The sequence below is a fragment of the Corythoichthys intestinalis genome, chromosome 14, assembly GCF_030265065.1.
Source record: "Corythoichthys intestinalis isolate RoL2023-P3 chromosome 14, ASM3026506v1, whole genome shotgun sequence".
Classification (NCBI taxonomy): Eukaryota; Metazoa; Chordata; class Actinopteri; order Syngnathiformes; family Syngnathidae; genus Corythoichthys; species Corythoichthys intestinalis.
In genome coordinates, this window is record NC_080408.1 from 10461670 (window position 1) to 10475335 (window position 13666).

Consider the following 13666-nt stretch of genomic DNA (forward strand, 5'->3'; position numbering starts at 1 on the left):
AGTAGAACTTTTTGGTGCAATCTTTACTCGTCGAGTGTGGCAGAAAAATAAGCACTAGTACAGTCCCAAGAACACCATCCCCACTGTGAAGTATGGGGGTTGAAACCTCATGCTTTGGGGCTGCTTTCAACAAAGGGGGACATGACGACCGTTCTGTATAAAGCACAGGATGAATGGTGAAATGTATCATCAGATTTTGATCCACAACCTCCTTCCCTCAGTCAGAGACTTGAAGATGAGTCGTGGCTGGATCTTCCAAAATAAAAATGATCCGAAGCATACAGCCAAGCTGACCAATGTGTGGCTGCATGAAAAGCATATCAAGGTCCTGGAGTGGCCTAGCCAGTCTCCAGACCTCAATCCAATAGAAAATCTTTGGATGGGGCTGAAACTTCCTGTTTCTCAATGGCGGCCCCGAAACCTGACAGATCTAAGAGAAGATTTGTGTGGAGGAATGGGCCATAATCCCTGTTTCCATATGTGAAAACCTGGTGAAGAACTACAGAAAAATCATACAATGTTAGTTCCAGATTTTTTTTAGATTACCGGTATGTCTCTTTAAGTGGAAATACATCTATGATTGAATTTCGAGACCTCTACCTATTTTCTAAGTGAGTTTGTAAAATCACAAGGGGTGCAAATGTTTCTGCTCCTCACTGTACTTTGGTTTATCGTGTTATAATTCTAGTTACCGTAATTTCCCAAATATAACGCACACTTTTTTCCCCCAAAATCAACTTGTAAAATCATGGTGCGCATTATAAACGGGTACATGGATGGAGACAGAAATATATATATATTACATGTATATATGAACCGTTTTTTTTTTTGTTTGTTTTTTTTGGCACGGCCACATTGTGTTGAAGAAACGTATGCGGCGACCCGTTGCCGACCATTACGGTACATGACGTCACCATTTTGTTTCGGTAATACTTCACTCTAATCGGCCGAATGATTTCGTCTGTGTTAAATTCTGCATTTTTCACTTTTCATAAAGCACAGAATTTAGTTTCTTGAACTCATTTGAGTCAACGTTTATTGCAGCTCCGCAACTCGGACCATAACAAACGTAACAACACAGACTTCCTGTGTGTGTCCGTCAACTATATCTGTCCCTCGGGAAACTCAAACCCAAATACCAATAGTTCCTATTGTTACTGTCGTGTTGACAGCGATGAGCTCTCACGGATTTCCGACTTACGTTCTCACTTTCATTTTACCATATCAATCCATGGAAGAAACATTTATTCATCATGATGAAATGAGCAAGTTATACAGCAGCATCAACAAAGGTCGTATTTCCGTGCTTGCCGGAAACCTCGAAACCGACTTGGTTGGAGCTACGTGGGTTACGTCCTCCTGAAGCTGCGATCGGCGGCTGGACTATCGCTTTCCGAATCTTATTCGGTTACATATTTCCGTGAGTGTTTTCCGCTCCAGACACTGCTTCGGCTGTGAGTGTTTTCGCTCCGCGCTGTTATTTTATGCTGTGAGTGTTGTTCGCTCCTTGCATTTATACAACGGGAATGCGTGAGTGCATTTTCGCGCCGCGCCTCCTCCTGCTTTCCGAAACTTATTCGGTTACATATTTCCGTGAGTGTTTTCCGCTCCGGACACTGTTTAGGCTGAGAGTGTTTTCGCTCCGCGCCGTTATTTTGTGCTGTGAGTGTTGTTCGCTCCTTGCATTTATACAACGGGAATGCGTGAGTCTGTTTTCGCTCCGCACCTCCTCCTGCTGTAACCGAGTGGCTTCTTTGCTTTGATTTCTTTGCTTTGAGCCTCATTATTGCGGCCTGGTCCTTGAGTGTTATTCGCTCTGGGTACCTCGTGCTTTGTTGTCTCGCTCCGGAGTTCGTGAGTGCGGCTCGCGCTGTGTGTACACATGTCGGGCCCGCTAGTGAACGCGTGTAATCGCTGTTTAGCCCACCTGAGCCCGTAGAATGACATTTCCGTTATCTGTACACGAGCTCTGTTTTCTTGTATTCTTCTATTTATTGGTGCTAAAATTAGGGTGCGCCTTATAAACGGGTACAATAATTTCCCCTAGATTTTACAAGTAAATTTGGGGTGCGCATTATACACGGGTGCGCCTTATATTTGGGAAATCACGGTTCTAATGATTTGGTAGTGATAACTCATTCAAAAAAAAAATCATTTTGAATTTAATAGGACTGCTGTCGTTTTTGCTCACCTGAAAGGGAGAATGGAGATGATCCATTTCCACCGGTTCCTCCATTTTCTTTGCAGCTGACTGAAGATGATGAGCTGGGTTTGGACGTGGATGCACCGCTGGACAACGGACGCGTTTTACAGTCTGAGGAGAAAACGACAGGTGAGGCTGGAACCGTGGACCAACGAATGCTGTCTCATTGGACCGTTTCCTACCTTTCCAGCAGATGAGAGGGCCTTTGCACAAAGTACCCTGAGAGTTCTTTACCAGGTAATACTTTAAGTGCTTCTGCTTTTTGGGCTGCGTGGATAGCTTTAGGTTAATGTGGTTGGAGAACTCGGTGAAGTACCTGAAGCCCTTCTCGCCGCAGCCTACGCAGTTTCCGGAAAAACCTGCAGGCAATTCAGAAAGTTATTGCTATGCAGTAAGAACACATTCATTCAAAATGGCTGTCAACCATAATGAGAAGACATCCAGTTGGGAAACACGCTGACCTAAAAGTGCATTTTTGCCGTTGTCGTCGGGCAAAAAGCGGCGGTCCACAGCGCACACCAAGATGTGGTCAGCTACACTGGGGGACTTGGCACCGACCAGCTCGAAGCCTGCCGGGACGTCGATGGGCTCTGTTGCTATGGAGACCAAGCGCAGGTCCTTGCCAGCCTGGCAGAATCCTGAAAATTAATGTTACTTTGTAATTATTCTTATTCGAGTGCAGTGAAGAGCAGTGTTTGGTATTTTAGCAATAAGGAAAATAAGCATATTTTCATATCTTATGTATCAGGAAACAATCCATATGTGATGGATCTGGGGTTGGGAACCTATATCTTGCGAGCCATATCGCTTGACATGAATGAGCTTGATCTGATGAGCATTCATACATTTTTCTTGGACCTTTAAACATAAATCGCAATACTACGCTTCAATTCGGTGCCCATTGGTGGTCCTCTCTGTGCGGACGTTAGTACAGAGCTCTTCTCATACGTCTTCGCTCAGCCAGCACCGGGGATGGCCCTTCCCAAGTCAATGCTGAGTGAACTGGAGTATATAAAAAATGCGTAGGGAAAAATTAGACCACGAAAGTGAACTGCGTGGTACCCCAGGTCACAGAGGCGCGGAATCAATTTCACTTTCATTACTTTTTCGCCTGTCAAAATTGTCACCACTTCCAGGGTAGAGAGACTCACGAAACAGCTGCCCAATGTTTTTTCTGCAATGTATTAAATGTTCCTAATCTGATTACTCGATTATTCAAAGTAACTAGTTGATGGATTAATTGATTACTAAAATAATCGCTAGCTGCAGCCCTAGCCTCGATAACCTTCTGCCTTGACATGACTCGTCCTAACAACCTTTGACTTGACACGACTCGTCTTTACAACCTTGTGACTTGGCTCGACATGACCTCGAGACTCGACACAACTTTATGACTCGACCTCGTCTTTTCAACCTCTTGACTTGACTCGCCAACGACAGGTAAAACTCAAGACTTACTTGTGACTCGGATCATAGTGACTCTTGCAATTGTCTGATATTTACAACCAAAAAGTATCAGGTCAGTATTTGGTCACTTGTGTATGAGGGACCATTAGGTGTTTATTTCTGTCTATCAAAAAACATTAGGTACCTTAAACCTCAAAAAACCATAAGTGGTATGTTATTTTCAAGTAAATGGTTTCTAAAGTATCACTGTATTACTATGGAGGTAGATTTGTGTCTTTATTATTCAATCAAAAAAAATGTGTTTGATTGCAAAAATAAATTTGAAAATCAAAAAAATATATTTGAAAACTATTTTTCTTTGATTGAATTTTTTTTTTTTTTGATTTAAGTCAAGTTTTTTTTTTAATTGAAACACCATTTTTGATTGAAGTCATGTCATTTTGCGTTTGGACCACATTTTGGCTAGGACATTTGTGTCTTTATTATTCAATCAAAAATTAAGTCGCTTCAAACAAAAAAAAATATATTTTCAAAAGAAAATCACTTCAATCAAAAATTTTAAAAATATTCAATCGTAGAAAAAAAGGTTTGAATGTGAAAAAATATTTGAGACTCAGAAATTCGCATTTGAACACTTTATTTTTCATTCAAACCGTTTTCTTTGATTGAAGCAATCCTTTTTGTGTTTGAGCCATATTAGGGGTAGGACATTTGTGTCAAAATCATTCAATCGCAATAAAAGTTTCTTTAATCAAAAAACTATTTTTAATCAAAGAAAAAAATCATTTGCAAAAATATATATTTTTTTAAAATATATTTTTATATTTGAAATATATATATATTTTTTATTGAAGTATCACTTTTTTTGAAAAGCAAAAAGTTTTAAACTCTTTTTTTTTCAAAGTGGAAAAAGTTTTAAACACACTTTTTTTTTGAAGTGGGAAAAGTTTTGAAGGCACTTTTTTTTCGATTGAATCATTTTGACACAAAGATTCAACTTCAACGCTAGTTCCGGTGTGTTTGAGTGGCAGCTGATTGCGCCAATGGCATAAAAGTATGAAGCAAGAATAATGGCCACCAGGGCTCCATCCAGCCATCGGAGTCTCCTGGAGTCCAAGCCGAATATAGGGCACCGGTACGGGGGTGTAACATCAGCATTTCACCGGCGTACATTTCAAAGAAAAATAGTTTTCAAATATATTTTTTTGAGTTTCAAATTTTTTTTTGCATTCAAACACATTTTTTTTGATTGAAGAGACATTTTCTTCGATTGAAAATATATATTTTGATTGAAGCAACTTTTTTTTTGATTGAACAATAAAGACATAAATCTACCTCCATAGATTACCACCAAAAGATGGCCTCGTGTGTGGGGTATTACCTTCCGTTGTGCAGCAGCCATCCGGCACGGGAGTCTGCAAGTAGGGCAGCGGGGGGCTGTTACTGCCCGAGTCATCGTCCTCCTCCAGTTCTTCCGGTTCGTTGGACGAGTGGCTGTTGGTCAGCAGCTCGTGGCCGGGCAGCTCGCCACCTTGGAGGTCCACTTTGGGTTTGACATCTAATGGAGGGTTATTATCAGCATATTAGATTATTAATTTTCAGGTCTTGAGAGGGTACCCCACTGACTGACCATCCATGTTGGCTTGAAAGGGCTCTGGCTTCAGGTAGAGTTGCGTGAAGATGGGCTGCGGATCTCCACTGCTGGAGCGCAGCGATGCCTCGATGGAGTTGTGAAGTGCCTCTTCAAAGCGAGCGGACTTTAGCTGCCCGGCGTAGGAATTCCCCATAATCTGGGCAAAGGATAAAACAAGTTTGATTTACAGTCGTGTGAAAAATTAGGACATCCTATGTGTCAATCGGAAACTATCAGTCAGAACGAACCAAATTCACGTGTGGAGTCCCTCAAGGGTCATTTCTCGGACCACTCTTATTTAACATCTATATGCTTCCGTTAGCTCAGATAATGGAACAGTATGACATCTCCTATCACGCCTATGCAGATGACACTCAACTGTACATTTCTGTGTCCCCACATGATTATAGCCCCTTAGTCTCCCTGAGTAAATGCATTCATCAAATCAATGAATGGATGTGCCAGAATTTTCTCCAGTTAAATATGGAGAGGACAGAGGTGATCATTTTTGGGCCAAAAAAGGAAAGGTCAAAGATAAGCAGGCAACTTAGCACAGTGTCACTTAAGCTACAAATCAAGTCAGAAACCATGGCGTAATTATTGATTCAGACCTAAAATTTGATAGCCATCTAAAGTCGGTCACTAAATCCAGTTATTACCAGCTAAAAAAATATAACCAGGATTAAGGGGCTTCTGACTCAACAAGACATGGAAAAACTTATGCATGCATTCATTTTCACCAGATTGGACTATTGCAACGGTATATTTACAGGTCTTGATAAAAAATCAGTCAGGAAGCTGCAGCTAGTACAGAATGCTGCAGCCAGAGTCCTCACAAATACAAGGAAGCTGGACCACATTACACCGGTTTTGAAATCGCTACACTGGCTTCCAGTGAGTCAAAGGATAGACTATAAAATACTACTGCTCGTCTACAAAACACTTAATGGCCTTGGACCAAAATACATGCTTGACCTGTTAGATTCCCATGAGACATCTAGACCCCTAAGGTCATCTGGAACTGGTCTTCTGCATGTTCCAAGAACAAGAACAAAGCAGGGTGAGGCAGCATTTAGTTATTATGCTCCTCACCTCTGGAACAAGTTACCTCAACGTCTGAAGTATGCTCAAACTGTTAGCTCTTTTAAATCAGGGCTAAAAACGCTTTTGTTTAGCGCTGTATATCCATAACTGGCTATATATTTCAATCTACCTGCTTTCTATTCCTCTTGTGCTTATCTCCATTGCTGATTTCAATTATTATTAGTAGTAGTAGTTTTTGTTTTATTTTTATTTCTGTTTTATTTTTATTCTATTTGTGATTAAATGCGATCTTTTGTCTTGGTTTTTATGTTGTATTGATTTAAATGTGATTTTTATGATCTTCATGTGATGTAAAGCACTTTGAATTGCCTTGTGTTGAATTGTGCTATATAAAGAAATTTGCCTTGCCTTGCCTATGGAAGACTGTTTGTTTTTCTAACATATTTGGTTATATGGCTATTTAATATCAAATTTCAAAATCTTCAGAGTTTCAAGTAAGAGAACGAAACAATTAACACTGAAAAAAAGATTTTAAAAAATAATTTTCTGTACAATGTAATTTTAAATAAATGCCATTTTTGTTGAGGAATAAATTAGGACACCCCCACATTCAATCCCACTTAAATTGGCTAAAATCACACATAGGGGTATCACATTAGGTGCAAATGATTTCAACATCATTACCCAGTGTTTTGAAGGAGGCTTGCCTTATTAAACCTCACATTTAGTTTGACGTGCCTCTGAATTTTGAAGTGAGAGAAAACACCATGGTGAGATCAAAAGAGCTACTGTATCTGAGGCCTCATAAAGAAGACTGTAGACGCTTATGAGTCTGGTAAGGGATTTCAAAAGATCTCAAAAGAATATCAAATCAGCCATTCCACTGTCTGGACAATAGTATACAAGTGGAGGACATTAAAGAAAACTGCCAACATGCCCAGGTCTGGCCGTCCAAGCAAGTTCACGGCGAGAGCAGACCGCAAGATGCTAAAAGAAGTCTTCAAAAACCCTAATATGTCAGCACGGGACCTACAGCAGGCTCTTGCTACAGTTGATACGACAGTGCATGTCTCTGCAATCAGAAAGAGACTTCACAAATCTAACCTTCATGGAAGATGTGCAAAGAGGAAACCTTTGCTCTCCAAAAAGAACATGAAGGCCATGCTGAAGTTTGCCAGAGTGAATGTAGACAAAGAGCAAAACTTCTGAAATAATGCTCTTTGGACAGATGAATCTTAAAACTGAATTATTTGGACACCATAAAAGAGGACATGTTTGGCGTAAACCCAATACAACATTCCAGGAAAAGAACCTCATATCAATTGTGAAGCATAGAGGTAGAAGTGTCATGGTTTCGGGATGCTTTGCTACATCTGTTAGGTTTTGTGTTGGTTTTCTCCTAGCGTGACTTGTCCCTGTGATTGTCCATTGATTTCACCTGTTGTGCCTTCTCCTAGTGTATCCTTCAATCTGCCTCCTCCTGTGTTACCCAGGTGTTCCTCGTTGTCTCGTTACCCCTTGTCTGCGTGTGTGTGTGTATAGAAGCACCCAGTTTCTTGTCACTCCTTGTTGCGTCATTGTCAATGTAGATGTCGAAGTCCTGTCCAAGCCCTCGTGTATTAGCCCCTCCAATGAAGTAAGTTTTGTTTAAACCTCGCCCTTTTAATCCCCAGTCCTTTCGGTTGTACTTTGTGCTTTTTGTTAGTTATTATTAAAACCTTTTTTGAGTTCTCTGCCGCCTGCCTTGAATTATTGTTTCCCTGCATTTGGGTCCAAACAACCTGCCTGTCCGCGCATTTCCTGACAACGTCAGGACCTGGCCATCTCACCATCATAGAATCCACCGTGAATTCTATCGTGTAACGAACATGTGAAGATCATCTGTGAAAAAATTAAAGCTGAAGCAAAACTGGACCCTGCAACATGACAATGATCCAAAACATACCAGTAAATCCACCTAGGACTGGTTGAAAAGAAAGAAATGGAGAGTTCTGGAATGGCCGAGTCAAAGCCCGGAACTTTATCCCATTGAGATGCTGTGGGGTGACTTAAAACAAGCTAGATATGCAAGAAACCCCTCAAACATCTCACAGCTGAAAGTATTCTGCGTTGAGGAGTGGGGCAAACTTTCTTCAGACCGATGTCAAAGACTGGTAGATGGCCACAAAAAGTGTTTCACTGATGAAATTTCAGCCAAAGCAGGTAACGCTAGCTATTAGGGGGTAGGGCAGTACTTCTCAAATAGTGGGGCGCGCCCCCCTGGGGGGGCGCAGAGCGATGCCAGGGGGGGCGCATGTGTCCTCGGGGAACATGCTTTTTTTTTTTTTTTTTTTTTTTTTTTTTTTTTTTTTTTTCCGTACTGGAATAACGTGTACTTGCACATCCACTCAGTGGGTGGCAGTCTCATTTACAGAGTGCGTTCAGTATTTTTGAACTAAGGAAGAGCACTCAGCACACAGAAAACAGATATGAAGAGCAGTGCGCCACCGCCGTTTTCGAAAGCCGTTTTCCGACCGGACTCACTCACGCAGCGACCCACGGTCTTGTCGGGTTCTCACGTCGCCGCCCGAGAAGTGCCATTTTCGGCTTGGGATCGTCACGTCGACCGCCCTCACCTCCGGTTCTACCTCGGCCGCCGAGAATGCGCTTTTTTCGTGCCGTTTGCCTTTTAGCTTTGACTTTTAATACAGTGTGTGATGAGGAAATACCACTGTTTACTGTGTCCAAAAATATTTATAGCGGACAGCCAGAAGCCAAATCAATTAAGACGCCACTTAAAGACATTCGACCCCAATCTCATTGATAAGCCACTTGATTGTTTTTCAGCGAAAACGTGCCGAATATTGCCAACAATCGTCCTGCTTTGTCAGTGTTATATCAGTAAACCAGTGAGCATTGATCGCATGCTCATTGCAAAATAACTCCACACCATTGCAAAGGAGGTAATACTGAGTGTGAGCAGCAAAAATAAAAACTGTCCTTCTGTCCAAGGACACTCTTTTTTTCTTTTATTCACTTTTGTTTTTTTCGGTCAAATTTTTTGGCATATTGTCCTCATGAGTGAATGTTTCTAATCAATTCGAATTTGTTATTATTTACTGATTTTATTATTTTATTTTTCTGTATCAAATGGTCAAAAATGTACCTTGAGTGTATTTTTACAGTTTGAACGTTGACTTTTTTTTTAATTCAGGCAAATTGATGCTCGTCAAGTCTTCTCTGTTACAAACAAAACAATGTTAATAAAGTTATACTTTATTATAAGTTGATCTATGTTACTTTTTTTCTTTATTAGAAAAAAAGGACACAGTGTTAGACAGATGCGTATTTATGATAGTAATTTTATAGACAAATGATACTATTTACAGTGGCGGCAGATAGTTTGGGGGGGCGCGAAACATTTACGTCTTGCTTGGGGGGGGCGTAACAGAAAATAATTGAGAAGCACTGGGGTAGGGTGTCCTAACTTTTTCCTCAGTTAGAATATGCATTCTTGTTAATATATTTGCTTTAATGAGTAAAACAATGTTAATTTTTGTTGTTTACCTGCAATTAAATCACTTTCTGTTCCAGAGATAAAGAAAAACAAGATCAGACATTGATATGTGAACATTTCTTAATAAAGAACTGAATATTTCATGGGGTGTCCTATTTTTTTCACATGACTACAATGCAATATTAAGTAAGTTTAACTCATAATAACAGCCACTCTGCTGTGGGACATCTGTCAGGTGCGTGTGTGGCCTCTGGTTGGAACCTTAACATGTGTTTTCAAAGAGGGGAATGATGACAAAAACAAAGGGATGAAATTTCAAACCAACCAACATGACCATTTTTTTTTTCAACCAAGACCACCTCATCATTTATCATCGAGGTGGTACTGGACCATAGCACAACACACATGACAATGATTTAATAATGATTTTTTAAAAAAGATAATTCCTCATTTCAAAGTATTTAGGAAATCTCACATAAGGATGATATGTCTTTGGAAGCTTCTAATAGGTGTGCTGGAAATTTTTCAGTTGAATAGGGGCACACTTGTGGATGTATTTAAAGCCGCAATTGATGCAACATCATGATAAAGTAAAAAATCAATCAGTCAAAACATCATGAATGAATCATCCCCCAATGAGCCATCACCTTATCGTGGTGGTGGTGGTTGGGCTTGTGTGTCCTTTGTGCTCCTGGTAGGGTCACCCATGGCATTAAGGTCCTAGGTGAGGGACTAGATAAAGAATGGCTTAAAAAAACCTCTTATGATGAACAATATGATTGAACTTCCCTCACACGGACGCGGGTCACCAATGGGGCCCAGCCGGACACAGCCTGAAGACTCGACGTGGGTTCCCCTTCCCTGGAGAGCCCTGTTGGGGGTCCCCCGGGACAATGGGGTACCGGAAGCCCTGTTACGGGGAGTCTGTCAGAGTTTGGGCTCTGTAGCCGGTGTAAGTCCCTTTCCAGTTAAGGCCAAATTATAGACCCTACCCACGTAACGTCACAACTCCTTCCTCCTGACTGGTGCCGCCCAATTGTCCGTCAACACATCATGTTTCCCTGTTAAGGCTACGTACATTCCTCCTATTTACGACGTGTTTTTCTGCTCGTTAACATTAATAATCAAAATGGTGAAGGCGTGTGTGGCGGTCGGTTGCAATAACAGAGAAGATAGACGGAGAAGACGGAGAGACTTGAAGTTCTACCGGTTTCCGAGAGACCCGGAGAGAAGAGAGCGAGATGGGCTGCTGCAATTTGACGAGAAAACTGGGCTCCAAACGATTACCACAGATTATGTAGTAGTCATTTTATATCTGGTAAAATGCATTTAATATATATTTAGAGGGTTTTGGGCTGACAACCACAATTAAGATCATTGCTAGGCTAATCGCCGACAACATACACGTATGTATGTAGTGAGAGTGCTATCGCTAAACCATATAAACATTAAAAGCCCTAACTCCATTGACAAACGACATGAAATACATTAGACTTGACAGTGGATGTTAGCAATAACAAAAGATTTTGAATTGAAAATTTCGTAACTCACCTTTCCAAGCACAAGATAGATTCCTGCCCAATTTTCGTGGACGAGGACCTGTTTCACCCAACCAGCAACAAAGTATTTATAAGCCTCCAAGCTCTTAAAGTTTTTCAAACTTTCGTGAGAATAGGCTGATTTTGTGTGGACAAGATAGTTGTACAGTTCAGGGTAGCTAGCAGATGTCAGGCAAATACGGCGGAGACAGCGGGTCGAAAAACATCGATTTAGGCATCAAATATGGATCTGGCGAATGGATAAACTGAAGCTTTTCCACATAACGCCTTTTATGCAACGCATCAAGTGAGTTTACGGCATCTGAAAGCACCGGGTCTTCCATGAAATGCATTATAAATTGCTCGATCAATTGAGACCATTGATAATACAGACACAAAATGACGGACAAGTGGGCGGAACCATACAGCGAGCACGTGATTTTGTGACGTCGGTGGGTAGGGTCTATACAAGATGCGTCTGCGCTCTGCGGTACAGATTCGCCATTCCCTGTTTTGACTGTGTGCACCACAGTACGTCAATAATAGGACAAAACATACCGGCTGCTAGAGGTGGAAATCTTGGGGCACCTAACAAATCGATTAAAATTCAGAGGCTACAATTCGATTATAAATCGAATATTGATGCACCCAATACCCCCAGCTTTTAATGTTTCGTACATTACTTTCAAAATTGTTCAAAAATCCTCTCAGGCTAAACCAAACTACTATTTCAGTATCAAGTAAACAGTTAAAACAGTAAATAAAATACTCAAGTCCCCATTCTGTATCAGCAGCTTTAAAGTGCTTGTGACACGAAAAAGCATGTTTATTTCATAATACACGCGGTATTTTATGCTCCTGAATGATATGGACCGCTTGGATGTGTGTGGAAGCGATCGCTATATTTATTTAGTTTTTTGAATCCCGCGCCAGGAAAATGAGTGACTTCCGGCTTCGGTCTCGCATTGAGGAGGAGGGCGCTGTGACGTGTACGGTAGAAGACGTCCTCTTCACGCTACAGTGTACTGTTGTGTATGAGGACGAAGGATTCAGCTGATTTTGCGGATTAATACTTTTATTTTTTGCATCACGCCAGCCAAACGGCTGCAGAAAAATCATTCTGTATGCGGGAGAGGCGTATGCGCCTTTTTGGAGTTTCAAAAGGTTCCCATTCACCGTGGATATTTACTGTGGGACCATTGGACTTACAAGGAAGTGAGTAAACATCTTGTTTTGTATTATGTCAAATACGAATACAGTGATTACAAAGTAAACACTATAAAATTCCTTTAAATAAAGGACTACTTACGTTTGATCATTGATAGGCATGTAAAAAGCTATCCTCACGCTCATTAGCAGTTAGCTGTTAGCACGTTAGCTACACAACAATTCCAGCCACCCTCCTCCAGGGAACGAACTGTAAATTGCTCTCCGCCGGGCGGTTTGCCGATCCGCAAAGAAACTCGACAACCGGGTCGTCATGTCAAATAATCCAGGCTAGTTATGTGTGATTTTCCACTTCGAAGACTTTGAAACATCCCTCGGTTCGGGTTAGCATGTCGGCTAGCTGTCACTCCTTCTGGTCTGTTTACATTCTCCGAAGCCGGGGAAGGGAAATGACATATGTCCGATTTAGGTGTCATAAAATATCGTTCGGCAGGTGTGACAGTAAAGGTAAAGTCGACTGTTTTGACCATTATGGAGTAATTTTGCCATATCGTCTTGAATAAATGGATTTTTATTATTTTATATTCCATTTAGCACAAGTTATTTGTCATGACCATGCCATTTATTTAGCAATTGGGGAAAGTACTTGGGTAAAAAGAATATCCTGTAAAAATATTGAAGTAAAGAGACAGAAACAATGACATTTTGCCGCTCTCTTCGTCGCGTTTTCCTTATTGTGAATAGTTCCCCCTCGACGGGCTGACTGGTCCTTCTCAAGCCATTTATATAGCTATTGGGGAAAATACTTGGATAAAAAGAATATCCTGTAAAAATATTGGGAGTAGAGAGACTGAAACAATGACATTTTGCAGCTCTCTTCGTCTCGTTTTCCTCGTTCTGAACAATTCCCCCTCAATGGGCTGAATAGTAAAACCGATGAGCCTAGTCTACCGCTGACGTCATCCACCTGTTGGGGACGCTAAAGCCCTATAATTGTAGGCGTGGCTAACCGGCAGATTAAAAGACTAATTTCTCGTCATCTGCGCTTTGCTAAATTGTTGTATATGGTCGAATCGTCTCAAAATATGATTCTAATTCACATAATAATGCCATTTAAGACTTTTTTTCTGGTGTCGTATGCTCTTTAAACTACATTCAATTAATTTAATGTTGTGAAT

General features: G+C 41.0%; 1 protein-coding gene and 1 long non-coding RNA gene across 3 annotated transcripts in view; one reads left to right on the plus strand and one right to left on the minus strand.

Annotated features, from left to right (window-relative positions):
- greb1l (GREB1 like retinoic acid receptor coactivator) overlaps window positions 1-13666 on the minus strand; it is a 96491-nt gene that overhangs the window by 58298 nt on the left and 24527 nt on the right. For both annotated transcript variants that reach the window (XM_057856609.1, XM_057856608.1), the window contains exons 3-7: window positions 5241-5400; window positions 4992-5168; window positions 2665-2841; window positions 2386-2562; window positions 2192-2314 (exon numbers count right to left, since the gene is read on the minus strand). In XM_057856609.1, the coding sequence (XP_057712592.1) occupies window positions 2192-2314; window positions 2386-2562; window positions 2665-2841; window positions 4992-5168; window positions 5241-5397 (811 nt within the window). In that variant the 5' untranslated portion in view covers window positions 5398-5400. The remainder of the gene's footprint in view (window positions 1-2191; window positions 2315-2385; window positions 2563-2664; window positions 2842-4991; window positions 5169-5240; window positions 5401-13666) is intronic.
- On the plus strand, window positions 1097-6748 carry LOC130929469 (uncharacterized). Its single transcript, XR_009066899.1, has 3 exons — window positions 1097-1420; window positions 2248-2440; window positions 4954-6748. It is a non-coding gene; the product is annotated as an uncharacterized LOC130929469 (long non-coding RNA).